The 15,356-nt window shown below is 41.5% G+C and overlaps 1 protein-coding gene across 8 annotated transcripts in view; it reads left to right on the top strand.

The window, feature by feature from the left end:
• The first annotated feature begins 14,119 nt into the window (after window positions 1-14,119).
• Window positions 14,120-15,356, top strand: part of LOC148033193 (uncharacterized) — a 102,949-nt gene continuing 101,712 nt past the window's right edge. For 2 of the 8 annotated variants that reach the window (XR_015691270.1, XR_015691272.1), the window contains exon 1: window positions 14,336-14,862. Coding sequence is in view for 4 of the 8 variants with exons in the window: in XM_087681063.1 (XP_087537189.1) it covers window positions 14,731-14,862 (132 nt within the window). In the remaining 4 variants the exon portion in view is untranslated. Of the gene's footprint in view, window positions 14,285-14,334; window positions 14,863-15,356 lie in introns of those variants that run through there. The other 6 variants (XR_015691269.1, XM_087681061.1, XM_087681064.1 and 3 more) reach the window with 5 other exon arrangements.

Below are 15,356 nucleotides of genomic sequence, written 5' to 3'. Positions count from 1 at the left end.
GAGATGTGCTCACTGCCATTGTCAAAGAGGCCATTGGAGACTTAGAAAGACAAGAAGTGGTGGAAGAAAGCCCCGAGTGCTCACCAGCCCACAAATTGCTTGTGCAATCATCCATAAAGATGAGCATCCCAATCTACTTCTCCATTGGAAACTTGGGGGATGATAAGGCCACAAGAGTCCAGAAGAAAGAAGTAGAGCAAGCTGCAAAAAATAAGGAAGCTCTACTCCAAGTCTAGTAGCAATAAGAGGCTTCGAGTGAGAGAACTATTAGTGGGAAAGGGAAGAAGGGCTTAGTCCCATTGAGAGTGAGAGAACTATTAGTGGGAAAGGGAAGAAGGGCTTAATCCCATTGAGCCAAGGAGAAAAAAGAAAAATCAAGTTGAACATTCCAGGGAAGAAGAAGAAAACCACATCAGAAGGAGACAAAGAATTAGAAGCCACACAGAAGGAGCAGGAAGAAGAAGAGGAGCAACTAAGAAAGGTGGAAGAGGAATCCAGAAGGGCAGAAGAGGAATGAAAAAGGAAGCAAATAGAGGACAAGGAAAGGATGAAAAGAGAAGATGATGAGCAAATGGCCCTAACCTTGAGGTTGTCAGTAGAGCAAGCCTCCCATCCTGAGGAGTTGACAAGGAGAAGCCCAAGTGATGAACTAGGCTCCAATGCTACATCAAAGGAAAGAGCTGAAGTGATGCCAGGAGGCATATTCCACGGTGGATTCCGTGAGGTTTTACGGTGGATTCCGTAAACTTAGATGACTGGGGCTCATACGCAAAGAGGATTCTTTGTGCGAGAAGTTGATGGGGACGCCTGTCCTTTTCAGGCGTTTCATTAATTTAGTGTGTACATGGGTGATTCCATAGCGGGTGATTCCGCAAAATGCATATTAAATTAATAAACGTTTATGAGTTTAGAGTGCGCACTCGTAATAAATTAAGGTTAGGATTTATTTCTAACCAGTTGATTTATTTATGTAGCTGAAGACTGCTAGGTATTCACTTTTGTCGGTTTAATTGTGTTATTTTACTAACGATTGTGAATGCTTCAGTTGATGTGTAGAGATAGCAGCAGTGGCGGAGGAAAGCATTGGAGTCTAGCGGGTTTTCGACCTTTCGACTATATTTTGATAGGCGCCACGCCTATATTTTGATTATGTCTATAGAGACATCGATTATTTATTATTATTTTGTATGCGCTTATGCGCCTGGATATGTTATTTTTATTTGGACATTGAGATTGGGCGTGCCAGACTCTTTGGGCACCGTCCATTAGCTTTATTTTCCTATTTTTGGTAGAAAGCAAACTCAAAAGCTAAAAGCTTGTCATATTTTTGTAATTGGGCTATTTTTGAGCAAAAAGATTGGAAATATATATTAAATACATGCTTTGTGAAGCGCTCACACAAGGCATGGGGGAGATTCAACCCAATTTGTCTCTTGTCTCATGTCGTGCTTGTTTTTACATTGGTTTTTGTGCTAAAAAGTAGAGTGCTTTGTTCTTGGGGACCTTTGGGAATTCACTACGTGAGCTACCTGCGTCCGATCTGCGCACCAGTGGTATCAAAGCGGAGCAGAGATCAAGGGCTTCCAATCGCTACCAATCTCGGGCGAAGGCGGAGCTCCAGGAACAAACGGCCTCTACAGTCAATCTCGTCGCGAACCGTCGATACAGGCAGACTTCTGGCGATCAAGAACCCCTATTTCCACTGTCAGATCGCGAAGGACCAGGCTTTGTCGGCGGAGGACCACGCAATCATCTTCTTCACTAAAATCGTGGATAACAGACAAAAAGAGTAATTCTTTTTCTTCATTAAGCTTCAAAGCTTAAAGTTAACAGTTAATAAGCTTAGTTATAAGCTTAAGGAAGCTCAATCAACAAATTCGTCAATCGGCGGCGTGAGGCTGTCCTGGGCGGCGCAAATCCGTCAAGGACATATTCTTGTCCTCAAAATCCACGACGGATTAAGAAGCTTAAAGCTTCTTAATCCATTAAGCCAATTAAAGCTTCTAAGCTTTCTGCAAGTCACACAGAGCAACAAAGTCGACATACTCCGGGTCACGCACTCCAGAAGACAAGTTTCACAAGTCGACACTAATCAAGTACTGCAAGTCCTGCAAATCAGCTAAGTCCAGCAAGTCAACAACCCTGCAAGTCTGTTAAGTCTGCAACTCTGCAAGTCAGACTAAATCAGAACTGATTAACGCTCGAAACTCCTAGAAGACTTGTTCGTTTGCAAAAACTCAGAACTGGAAAGTTGTTCGCAGCAAGCTGTTTTACCTATCTACAAGTTCGTTGAAGTACTTTCAGCAAACGGAGACAGAAATATTTTAGAATTTCTGAAAATTGAAGAAGAAAATACCCAAAAATACATAGCCTTGTAACCCCAAATTTGAGCTACGCTCATCCCGCTAACTGATTTTGAGTGAGTAAGGTTTGTTGAGTTTTACAGGATGACTACCCCACATATGGATGATCCTATGGCTGAAGACGACCTACCTGAGCCTACCATGGAACAAAAGCTGGATCTTATCATGCTGCAATTGGAAGAAGAGCGAAGAGCTAGGCAAGCCTTGCAAGCGCAATTGACAAAGCTACAAGGAGCGTCCACTGATAAAGAAGAACCCCAAGCTGAAGATCTGATTCGCCGTACCATCGACGCCACTCTTGAAGCACAAACCATTCGCAAGGAATCCAAGATAAGTAAACGAAGTTTCAAGTTTCGCACTTTCAATGGCATAAGAGAAGGAAAGACTGTTTTATCATTCATTAGCCAGTTTGATGACTATTTCCATGAGGAAACTTATCCTGAGAAAGATAAAATCAAGTGTGTTACTAATCATCTGATAGATAGAGTATCACTTTGGTGGACTGTCGTCCGCAAGAGCATAGAATGTCCTGCTACATGGGAAGATTTCAAGAAGAAGTTCATGCAAAATTTCCTTCCACCGCAATTTCATGAGAAGGCTATCAAGCAATGGGATTTACTCCAACAACGCGATCGTGAGCCTATTCCACAGTATACAGAGCGTTTTTGGAATGCACTCTTACAGCTACGCATGCTTGAAGACGTACCAGAGACGACCCATAAGCGGAAGTACATGTCTGGACTTCTTGGACATTACTACGCTGAGGTGAATATGTTCAAGCCTGCTACCCTTGAAGATGCCATCTCCTTAGCTCACGACACTGAAGATAAGTTACGTGGAAGAGATCGACGACCACAGCCATTCCAAGCAAATGGTAATTATGGATCTAAACAATTCAATTCAAATTTCAGAAGGTTTAATCCAGGTCATTTTTCATCACCATCTTTCCGCAAGAATTGGCCTAAACCACCTGCATTACCATCCACTGTCAATCCAAACCCTAAGCCTATCCAACAAGCAAATCCAAATATACCCAAACTCCCAGCCATTGCAAATAATGTGACCAAAGCCAAGCCCATCGTATGCTACAAGTGTCATCAGCCAGGCCATTTCGCAGCAAATTGTCATTCAAAGAAGCCATCAGCACATATCAACTACCTTGGAGCTATGGACGAAGACGAGCATGAGGATATGCCGGATTTCACTGAAGAAGAAGATGATCCTACTACTACTTCCGACACTTTACCAGGTATGCCTACTTTACATTCATTGTTGACTATGAAATGTATGGTGCATGGAAAAGAAAGAATTATATTGCATGATGACGGTAGTACGCAAGACTTTATTTCAGCAAAATTGGTAAAGGAATTGAAATTGCATACAGTACCTACGCACTATCGCATAAAAGCTGCATTTTTAGGTACTAGGTACAATGGCACACAAGAAGTTCAAGATTTAGAAATTCAAATTGGTCCATATATTGAAAGAAGAAATTTCTTAGTTGTCCCATTACAGTCTAGCGACATTATTCTAGGAATGCCATGGAGACACCAACATAATCCCAATATAGATTATTCCACACACACAATGAATATTAATTTTCAAGGAAAATCTATTACATTATTTGGTATGCATGCATCTCATATGTTTCCACTGCTTTCGCATACTCAAGCAAAACGTGCACTACGCAAGAATACTAAATCATATCTCATTTGGGTGAATGAATTGCACGCAAAAGAAACTCATATGCACCCTAGGCATAAGGAATTTCTTGCATATTTTAAGGACTGTTTCGCAGAAGACCTACCACCAGGTTTACCTCCATCACGACCAGAAGACCATAAGATTGACCTAATACCTGGCACACAACCACCTTGCAAAGCCCCATATAGGCACAATCAAATAGAGCAAAAAGAAATCCAGACTCAAGTAGAAGAATTACTAAATAGAGGTTTAATTCGACCTAGCAGTTCTCCATTCGGTGCACCTGTGCTCTTAGTCAAGAAAAAGAATAATACTTATCGGATGTGTATTGACTACCGAGCATTAAACAAGATCACTGTAAAGAATAGGTATCCTATACGTAGAGTTGATGACCTTATGGACAAACTGCAAGGATCTTCTATATTTAGTAAAATTGACCTTAAATCTGGATATCATCAGGTGAGGCTAGATAGATCCGACATATTTAAGACTGCATTCAGGACACAGTTTGGCCATTACGAATTCTTAGTTATGCCATTCGGATTAACTAATGCACCTGCTACTTTCAGTAGAATGATGAACCGTATTTTTCTAAAATATCAATATTGTGTGATTGTTTTCTTTGATGATATTTTAGTGTTCAGTCAAAGTGAAAAAGAGCATTATGAGCATTTATCATTAGTTTTTCAATTACTGAAAGAAAATCAATTGTATGCAAATCCTGACAAGAGTGAATTCTTTAAGACAGAAATAGAATATCTAGGTCATATTGTATCAGAAGAAGGAATAAAAGTTGATCCTAAGAAAATTGACGCAATATTGCATTGGCCTATTCCTAAAAATGTACATGAATTACGCTCATTCCTTGGTCTTGCTAGTTTCTATAGGAAGTTTGTACGTAATTTCTCATTACTTGCTTTACCACTGACCAAACTTCTTAAGAAAGGCATTGTTTATCAATGGACTGAAAACCAGCAGAAATCCTTTGATTTACTTAAACGTGCATTGACCAATGCCCCTGTCCTACAATTGCCTGACTTTAATAGACCATTCTTTTTAGTTGTGACTGATGCTAGCGGATCAGGAATAGGAGCCGTGTTAATGCAAGATAACCATCCAATAGCATATTCTAGTTCTAAGTTGAAACCCTCTGAGCTCAAATATTCCACTTATGACAAGGAACTCTTAGCAGTTGTTCAAGCATTGAAACAATGGAAGCATTATTTAATGGGTTCAGAATTCATGATAAAGACTGACCAGCAAAGCATTAGACATCTACTTAGCCAACCCCAAATTTCTGACCGTCATATCAAATGGGCTTCATTCATTCAAAGTTTCCATCCTATCATTCAATACCAACCTGGAAAAGAAAATGTAGTTGCTGATGCATTGAGTAGAAGACCTACAATTCATAACATTTCTATCATATCTTTTGATTCTTTGATTGCTATGAAAGACACATATCACCAGGATATTACTTTTCATTCTGATTGGCAAAAATTAGTTCAAAATAATTTCATTCCTGTTGATTCATTGTCATATAATGATGGATTCATGTTCTTTGAAAAGAGACTGTGTGTTACTATTCCATTCCGATCTTTTGTTTTAAATGAAATTCATTGTCCCCCATATCAAGGTCATAGAGGTATCATTTCTACATTACGCATGTTAACTGAAGATTTTTATTGGCCGCATATGGATGCAGATGTGTCTAATTTTGTTTCTGAATGTCTGATTTGTCAAAGAATAAAGAGACATCATGGTAAACAGTATGGGTTATTAATGCCTTTATCTATTCCATCTAAACCTTGGGAACATATATCTATGGATTTCATTACTGGCTTACCAAATACTAAATCTAACCATGACATGATTTGGACAATTGTAGATAGATTTAGTAAGCAAGCATATTTCATTGCATGTAAGAAAACTTTAACAGCATCACAAGCAGCATAATTATTTTTGAAAACTGTTTTTACTAACCATGGATTGCCGAAAGTGATTATTTCAGATAGAGATTCTAGATTTTGTAATAATTTCTGGATTACACTGTTTTCAAATCTAGGCACAAAGATTGATTTCTCATCTGCATTTCATCCAGAAACAAATGGACAAACAGAAGCCACAAATAGCACTATTTTAGATCTTTTACGTGCATACACTATCTCTAAACCTCAGACATGGGATACTCATTTACATTTATTACAATTTGCATATAACAATACACCGCACACATCTACAAAGAAAGCACCTTTTGAAGTTATTTATGGACATAGATTATCTACACCTGTTGCATCTTTGTCTAATAGAATACAAAGTGCCGATGATATTGCTGTTATGCATAACACTATTTTTGATGAGGTAAAGGATATGATTGCTAAAGCCCAACAATCATATACCAAACAAGCCAACAAGAAAAGACAAGCCATGAATTTCAAAGTTGATGATTATGTTTGGCTTAGAATAGAAAAGCGTAGACTGCAAAGTGTAGATAGACATCCAGTTGTCAAATTAGCCCCTAGATTCTACGGACCATTTAGAATCATTCATAAAATTAATGACAATGCATTCAAGTTAGAATTGCCATCTCATTGGAAAATTCATAATACCTTTCATATTAGTTTATTGAGACCATTTAGAGGACAATTACCTATCCACCCTGTCTATGAAAACCCACCTTTATTAGAAGAAGAGACTGAAATCCTTGAACCAGAAGCCATTATAGACACTGATTACATGACCACTAGAACTGGCCGAAGGTACTCTAGATATCTCGTGAAATTTAAGAACCATCCTGTAGAAGAAGCACAATGGATGCACGCTAGAGACCTAAATGCTTTCCCCACTCTGTTAGCTCCACATTGAGCTAATAGCAATTGAGGTCAATTGCTATCCCACCCCGGGGGTATGATGCCAGGAGGCATATTCCACGGTGGATTCCGTGAGGTTTTACGGTGGATTCCGTAAACTTAGATGACCGGGACTCATACGCAAAGAGGATTCTTTGTGCGAGAAGTTGATGGGGACGCTTGTCCTTTTCGGGCGTTTCATTAATTTAGTGTGTACATGGGTGATTCCATAGCGGGTGATTCCGCAAAATGCATATTAAATTAATAAACGTTTATGAGTTTAGAGTGCGCACTCGTAATAAATTAAGGTTAGGATTTATTTCTAACCAGTTGATTTATTTATGTAGCTGAAGACTGCTAGGTATTCACTTTTGTCGGTTTAATTGTGTTATTTTACTAACGATTGTGAATGCTTCAATTGATGTGTAGAGATAGCAGCAGTGGCGGAGGAAAGCATTGGAGTCTAGCGGGTTTTCGACCTTTCGACTATATTTTGATAGGCGCCACGCCTATATTTTGATTATGTCTATAGAGACATCGATTATTTATTATTATTTTGTATGCGCTTATGCGCCTGGATATGTTATTTTTATTTGGACATTGAGATTGGGCGTGCCAGACTCTTTGGGCACCGTCCATTAGCTTTATTTTCCTATTTTTGGTAGAAAGCAAACTCAAAAGCTAAAAGCTTGTCATATTTTTGTAATTGGGCTATTTTTGAGCAAAAAGATTGGAAATATATATTAAATACATGCTTTGTGAAGCGCTCACACAAGGCATGGGGGAGATTCAACCCAATTTGTCTCTTGTCTCATGTCGTGCTTGTTTTTACATTGGTTTTTGTGCTAAAAAGTAGAGTGCTTTGTTCTTGGGGACCTTTGGGAATTCACTACGTGAGCTACCTGCGTCCGATCTGCGCACCATGAAGGGCCCATTGTGCCTAGCAAGAGAAAGGCCCCCATGTATCCACCACCACTAGCCCTAATTGCCATGCCTACCACCACCCAAGTGACCTCAAAAGTAGGAGTGGACCAAAGCAATGTGGTGGCATGGGTGCAATATCTACTAAACTCGATGAAGCAGATAACCATCTATGAAAGGCAGATAAATGACCTAAAGAAGGAACTAGAAGCAAGGAAGAAAATGGAGGTGGAGAAGGGATAAGAGAATGCAAAGAAACTCCAAGTGGAAAAGATAGACAGAGAAATGGGGCTGAAAATGGACTTTTCAAGCCTCATAAAGGGGCAAAAGGACATGGAATAGCAATTTGAACAACTAAAAAACCTTGGAGAGGAGCTCACCGAGGAGTTGAAAAGGGTGAAGATACAAGCCCATACAGAGTTCCATAACGAGAGACGGCAAAAGGAATGACTCTTGAAGGAACTGCAAGAGGCTAGGGCATAGAAAGATGAGGAGTAGACTAAAAAGTTGCTAGAGGTGGAAAGTTGACTCCTTGGGACCCTCCAAGAGCAAGAATGACTAAAAGAAGAGCTAAATCATCACAAACAAGATAGGGAGAAGATGTTAGCAATTTGGAGAGAATAAGAGAAAGTGGTGACAATGCTATCAAAGAGTTGAGCCAGAGTCAAGGAAAGATAGAGAAGGACAAGGCCTAGGAAGAGAGGAATCTTGGAAGGGTCAAAGACCCAGCTGAACTTCTTGCCAGAGAGCGAGAGAATCATGGTGGAAGCAAGGGCTGAAGCAGTGGAGGCAGGGCTAGAAGTCCAGCAATACACCTTCCTAACCACAGTGCTTCACATAACTCATGCTAGAGATGAGGACTCCATGGAAGGGCTAAAGAGAAAGTTGGAGATCTCAAGGAGAGCCATAAGGTATGGGCTCCAAGAGCACACCCCTAGAAGTAGCACTAGCCCAAGCTTGATGCAACAAAGGCAACTTCTAATGCATGTAGGGTTCTTGAGGAAAGAGTTAGAGTAGCTCCGAATTGGAGAGCAAGAGCACCAAGAGCAGCCAACCACATCGGCCCAAGTAGAACCACCAAGGGAAGAAGGGCATGATTTTGAGGAACTTGATGACATCGAGGGACAGCTCGGTGAATAGAGCCCGCCCCCGCCTCCATCAACAAAAGCGGAAGGCTAAGAAGAGGAAGATATTGCCACTACAAAAAGAACAATAGAGGCCAAAAGGAAACGCAGGGAGTTGGCTAAATTCACGAGGAGGAAGTTTAATGCTAGACCACAATAAATGCCCGATGTCCAAATGCTGCAAATTGAGGAACAACTACCTATCAATTGGACACTAGAATTAAACCATTGGGAGTAGTGGGAGCATAGGTGTAGGCTATTTGAATTTGAATTCTTCTACTCTTTTTCTCTAAATCGAGTGCTGCCTCCACAAGTGGTTGAAAGAGCCATCCAGGTCTCAAAGAGGCTAAGGAAGTAGTGACTAGACGAGAGGGTTAAAAATCCCATTGCAAAGTACTGGGAAGATAAGATCATGAAAGAGCCAAGAAAAGTCCAAGGCTATGAATCCAAGCCTAAATGGCGCCGAAAGATCTAGGATAAAAATTTTGAGGCATGGATGGCTTTTTGTAACATGTTACCATACGAAGGAATGACCCCACCTACGTGGCTTACCCGAGGCACCACGGTGTAGATTTGACTGGGAAAAGCATGGCAAGTACGACTTTCCTTCAATCTACAACATCAATGCAACCAATCTTGAAGAATGCCTAACCTTTGGGGCATAAGACCTCCCACCCTCCATAACTCACTTCTTGGACGAGCTCACGGCATGCCCCAACCCCACTTTCCTTACCACTTGTAATTACCTCCGCCTCTTGTAAATCCTACTACAAAAAAACCTATATCCCAAGAAGAGCTCATGCCACCCCTCTATTTTGATATCAATGCAAGGATAGATAGCTATGCAATGACCCCCCTGATATTAAGGGCTGCTCTCTTGCCAACTTTTTACACTAGCCTTTTGGAAGACCCCTCTCAATGTAAGAATTAACCAAAAGGGCTACACGCAAAGCCATGCGTTCCTTAGCAAATTTCTTAGGCGCCCTTGAAATGTAACTAAAGAAGAGCATCAAGATGATGTCTAGTGTGCTCCCTCCCAATATATCTAAAAAAAAAGGGCAGAAAGAAAAAGAAAAAGAAAATAGAAAACAAAGTAAAGAACCACATGAAGTAAAAGGAAAGGAACAAAGAGCTTTTTCATGTGATATTAGAATGCCATCCATAAACACTGCACCTAGGGGTTCTCAAGCTAGGTACGTTCAGTGGCCTCAGTTGACCGGCTCCGTACCTAACCCCTAGCTCTGCTTGTCCCCCCACTTCACACTTAGGGCGCCCTAAGGATAGGACACACCTAGGGAGTTTGCACTCGTCTAAGTCACACCCACAACACCTCCCCTTATGCACAATTGGGTTCTCAAATGTGGGACAACACCACAAGCTTCCCTGAGGTTCAATCTAACTCCTAGTTTCACTGGCACCTGCACTATACGGTGAGGTAGACACGCCCCCAAGTAGTGCACTTCCTTTTCCTTCCATGTACATTTGACAATCCACGTGATCGACCACCGACTTCGGAGGTCCCTATCCGCACTCAATCTACTCTCAGCCTCCACAACCTCACATCCATTTCGTGATGATTCTTCTTCATGTCCAATCTCTACGAAGCCCTATCATCAACTCACATAACAACCCTTCAACCACCTAGGCCCTCATCAACAAGTGCCATCAAGTGCCACGGGACTGGCACTCGGCTAGGAGGGGGGTATGGTTAACCCTAGTGTAAGAAAATTAAAAAGACACAAGAGGGCGAAGTGAAAAAAGGTGGCCCGACTGAAAAAATAGGAGGAAAAAAAGCCAAAAGCGCAAGAGCAACATTAAAAGTTCAGGTTTTCTTCTTCTTCTCTTCTCCTCTCTTCTCTCGCACGCGGCAATGGAGCATGGAGCTTGGAGTTTGGATCCTGAGGATTGAGCTTGCTTGAGCTTACACCTTGGATCTGGAGCTATTGGAGTGCTTGAGGGAGGAGGCCACTTGATGGAGCATGAAGATAAGCTCAATGCACTTGTAGGTGTGAGAGTGCGCATAGCTACGTGAGAGGTAGCCATTGCACTTGGCTTGAAAATGTTTGGAACAATAAGCGGTCTGTGGGTCTTGGTGGTCGAGCATGAGTTCCCACAAGCAGCATAGTGCCTCCTCTCCCTCTAGTCTTAGCAACAAAAAATGTAGTAAAACCATTCGCAAACAAAGAGCACATTGTATGTGTCTTCATCCAGCTTAACTTCTTGGAGGGCAATGATCTGTGGGTTGCACCTTTTGGCAAGGCCATATATTACTTGCTTCCTCACACCCAAGAAGCCACATAATTCCATGAATAGAACTTTATTTTGAGGGAGAGGATAGATCTCTCCTCACATTTGGGGTAGCTTAACCAATAATTCATGATTGTGTATTAGGGCTGGTCCACCAAGGGATTCCTTGCCTGCTTCATGAGCAAAGGGTTTTTGCCACTCTTCTTAGCCTTACCCTTTCCATCTAGTGCCCTAGGATTGTGGTTTTATTTTTTGGATTGCTTGCCAAGGGGGGAGAGTGAATCCTTCTTTGTCTATAATATTTTCTATTAAGGCTGCGGCATTGAAGACCATGTGGTCTCTTTCTTGTTTGGTCTATTCTGTTCATGTTGAGTAGTATTCCCCTTGTGCACCTCCACGCCCTCCTGATTTCCACAAACCAATTATTCCTTTTCAGTTGCCATGCTATCCTCTCTAGAGGGAGTAGTCAGAGTGGCAACTGCTCCTATTGTTGGAGAAATTTAGGTGGTTCGTTTTGTCTATCCCATAAGATATAGGCTCAGCTCATCCATGTTGTTTTCCAGGTGCTTGCACGTATACAACTTTGCCCAGGGATGAAGCAATGGCCACCACTTCATCGACTAGCCATGGTGGGAGATTAATATGTTCAATCATTGGACATTCATGTGCCAAGACTATTAAAATATTGAGAATGCATGCTATGGAGGATCACTGATGAGCAAATAAACAATCATAATGAGGCAGAAGCATTGACAAAGAAGAACAACTAATATTATCCAAGCATAATGCAAGTACAACTGAATGATAATGACTGATAGAATGAGTGTGGGGATGAGTGCCTTTTATAGGCTTACAGTAGGTGGTATTGGTAGGTGGAAAAAGGTGGAAAGGGACTATGGTAATCACCAACCATGGTTTTAATAAACCATGCATACATGACCTAGTCTAAGGCTTTATTTGCAGTCTGTTTCTTTTCCTTGTTTGTTCCAAACAAAGAGGCTATGGTGGATGTGATTGCACATTTCTCAACACCTGTTCTAAATCACAATCAGAAAAGACACTGAGTATATAGAGGCTGTTGTGAGTAGAACCATGTTAAGTGCAGACATGGAAAAAAACCAACCATACAAAGCTAGAGGCTGTTACAAGGCCTCACTAAGTGTGTAGAGGCTGTAGTGTGCAGAGGTTACATGAGGAGTATAGGAGATTATGGTGGAAACATTAGGCAAGTCCGCATTTTAAACTTAAAAAAGTCTATCAAAAATAAGCTTGAAGCTTGATAGCTATGCCTGCCCTCTTTAGGGTTTTGACAGGTGATTGGTTTTTTCCTTATTGCAGCACGTAGACATAACCATTTTACAAACCCTCTGAGCTGGAGCTAGCTTGGTTGTGTAGCTTCAATTGGCATATGGTAGTGGGTGGCATCATCGCGCATGTAGGCAGAATCGATGGTACGAATCACAGATGGCGCAAACTGACCTGCGAGCTGTTACAGGTGCAATGTTGGAGCGCTGAAATGGCACGGGAAGAGAGATTTAGGTCCTCCACTGAAGGTGGGTAGCTATGGAGGTAGGTGAGAGATTCATGGGAAAGTGGAGGGAGCCAAAAATTCAAATTGGAATGACTCAGTCAGTGGTCAAATAACTTACTAACTTGAAACCCGCTCTAATACCATATTAAAATATTGAGAATACATGCTATGGAGGATCACTGATGAGCAAATAGATAATCATAATGAGGCAGAAACATTGACAAATAAGAACAACTAATATTATCCAAGCATAATGCAAGTACAATTGAATGATAATGATTGATAGAATGAGTGTGGGGATGAGTGCCTTTTATAGGCTTACAGTAGTAGGTGGTATTAGTAGGTGGAAAAAGGTGGAAAGGGACAATGGTAATCACCAACCTTGGTTTTAATAAACCATGCATACATGACCTAGTCTAAGGCTTTATTTGCAGTCTGTTTCTTTGCCTTGTTTGTTCCAAACAAAGAGGCTATGGTGGATGTGATACCATCCACAAGGAAAGATGATGACTACGGCAAGGTGTATACGAGATTGCCTCTAAAACCAACTACCAAAGTACCAAAGTGAGAACCCAATCCGTCTCGGCTTTGGATCCAAGGATCACCATAAAGAATCCTCTGCCAATGAAACGATATAGTAGTAGGGTTGCCTTGCCCTAATAGATGAGGTCGAACCACTTGTTGAAGTCGTCTTCCATAGGAGAATGATCTAGAAAGTAGAAGTAAACTCTAGTGACCATAAGTGATGCATACCTCTATGCACGTGATCAATCGCAAGGGAAGCCATTGCCTTATGGACCCTTGCTCCTTCTAAGGCTTTAGCCTTGCAAGCAACATTGTGTTTCTCTTTATCGCTGCATCGAGCTAGATCCATCTCCGCCATGTCAACTTCATTACATTGGAGAGCTTGCTTGTAATCCCTGCCTTCTATAGATGGCTTGACATGCATATACCCCATCCTTTGCCTCTTGCTTAGAGAGGCTTGCATGCAATCATTACCAGGTGTTGTAGCCTTCGCACTTGAATGCACTATTTAGGCCACATCAAGCCATAATGCCTTGTTAGAGAGAATAAAGGCTAGATGCTTTCGTTCAAGTGCTCTTCTCCTGTGCACTTTCCCGTTAGTTGATTTCCCTTGGGCTAGAGAGAGAGAGAGAGAGAGAGAGAGAGAGAGAGGATTTAACACCATTACTTTATAGGCGTCCTAATGACCTACACTTGCACACAAGTCCTAGCGCAGAGCGTTATTAAAAAAAAATAACAAACAATATTTTATAAAAAGACATTAAGCCCCACAAAAGATTTATAAACTTACTTTGAGATGCAAAATAGCCAAAAACAGCCACAACAACCTTGAAATTTAATGCCCTTTTATGTTGACGTCAGCAGTCTTGGGCTAGAGACTTGACGTAAGAGGTCTGTCTGTTTGTCTGTGTCCCTCTGGCGGTGTGCATGATGCCGAAGAGGAAGGGGCCGACTTACTATGGGGTAACAGTTGGTCACAAACCGGGAGTCTACGACAACTGGGACGAATGCAGCAAACAGGTGATCATGTGTCCCTTTTGTGCGTCCCGTTTGGCACTGTTAGTTTCCAGAACAGTGAAATATCCATCCGGGCTCTGGTGGCAAATGTTCTTCTGTCCTCCGGGGCCATGTTCGATGATCAAGCAACGACTACAGTCTGTTAAGATGCCATGCAGAGTTTGCTCATTGTTTCCACTCGGTTGATCACACCTGAAGCATCCTTTTATGACACCTCCAATCACTTGCGTTCTGTTCAGTGAGTTGCGAATGCATAGCTCATGCGAAAGTAGTCCCTGATCATAGCTTCGATCAAGAACCATGAGCCTTCAGTGGAATGGTTTAACTCGAATGAATCTCACGATGTCCTCAACTGTTGGCACATTCAATTCCAGCATTCACTTGAATGCAGAGATCAAATCCACTGGCTCGATAGAATCTAAAAGTATAGCTTTCCTCAGCAGTCAGAAATGGTATTGTACATGTTTGATGGTAATCTGGGGCCCCATAGTTGCATTTCCGAGCACTCACTAGAATACAGAGTTCAGATCCACCGGCTAGATGGAATCAAAGAGCATAGCCTTCCTCAGCAGTCGAAGATGGTATTATGTATGCTTATTGGTGATTTGGGTCTCCATTGTTGACTTCTCATCGTTACACATTCTAGTGGAAAGTCACATACTCACAGTTGAAGTTTGGTTGTCCTAGTGCTGGCTGCAAATGTTTATACTGGTTCTGCTCAAGGGTGTCTACACTCAGGCACAAATGGAGCATTGCGTGTGTTAGTGAAAATGCATTTCTTATTAAAAACTCTCTCCATAGCTTGTCTGCGCTTAGGCATAGATAAACTTGTCTCCACTTAGGCGTAGATAAACAGTAAACCTCCTAAAGTGGAGATGGAACACTAAAAATGGTAAATGCATGAAGTGCTAATAAATATGATGCCTGATGGTTGCAAGCAGTAGCCCTTTGAGATCTTTGGGTTCCTCTAATGATGAGGGAAACTGCATAATCCTGAATCACTCAAAGTAGTCTCACACCACTTCAGAATCTTCTTCTTTGGGATGGAAAGAGGTGGGAAGTGGTCTAAAACCAC

The sequence above is a fragment of the Lygodium microphyllum genome, chromosome 7, assembly GCF_053477565.2.
Source record: "Lygodium microphyllum isolate KBCC chromosome 7, Lygodium_microphyllum_v1.1.10, whole genome shotgun sequence".
Lineage (NCBI taxonomy): Eukaryota > Viridiplantae > Streptophyta > Polypodiopsida > Schizaeales > Lygodiaceae > Lygodium > Lygodium microphyllum.
The sequence above is the reverse complement of the archived record's forward strand: the minus strand, read 5'-3'. Positions and strand labels throughout refer to the sequence as shown.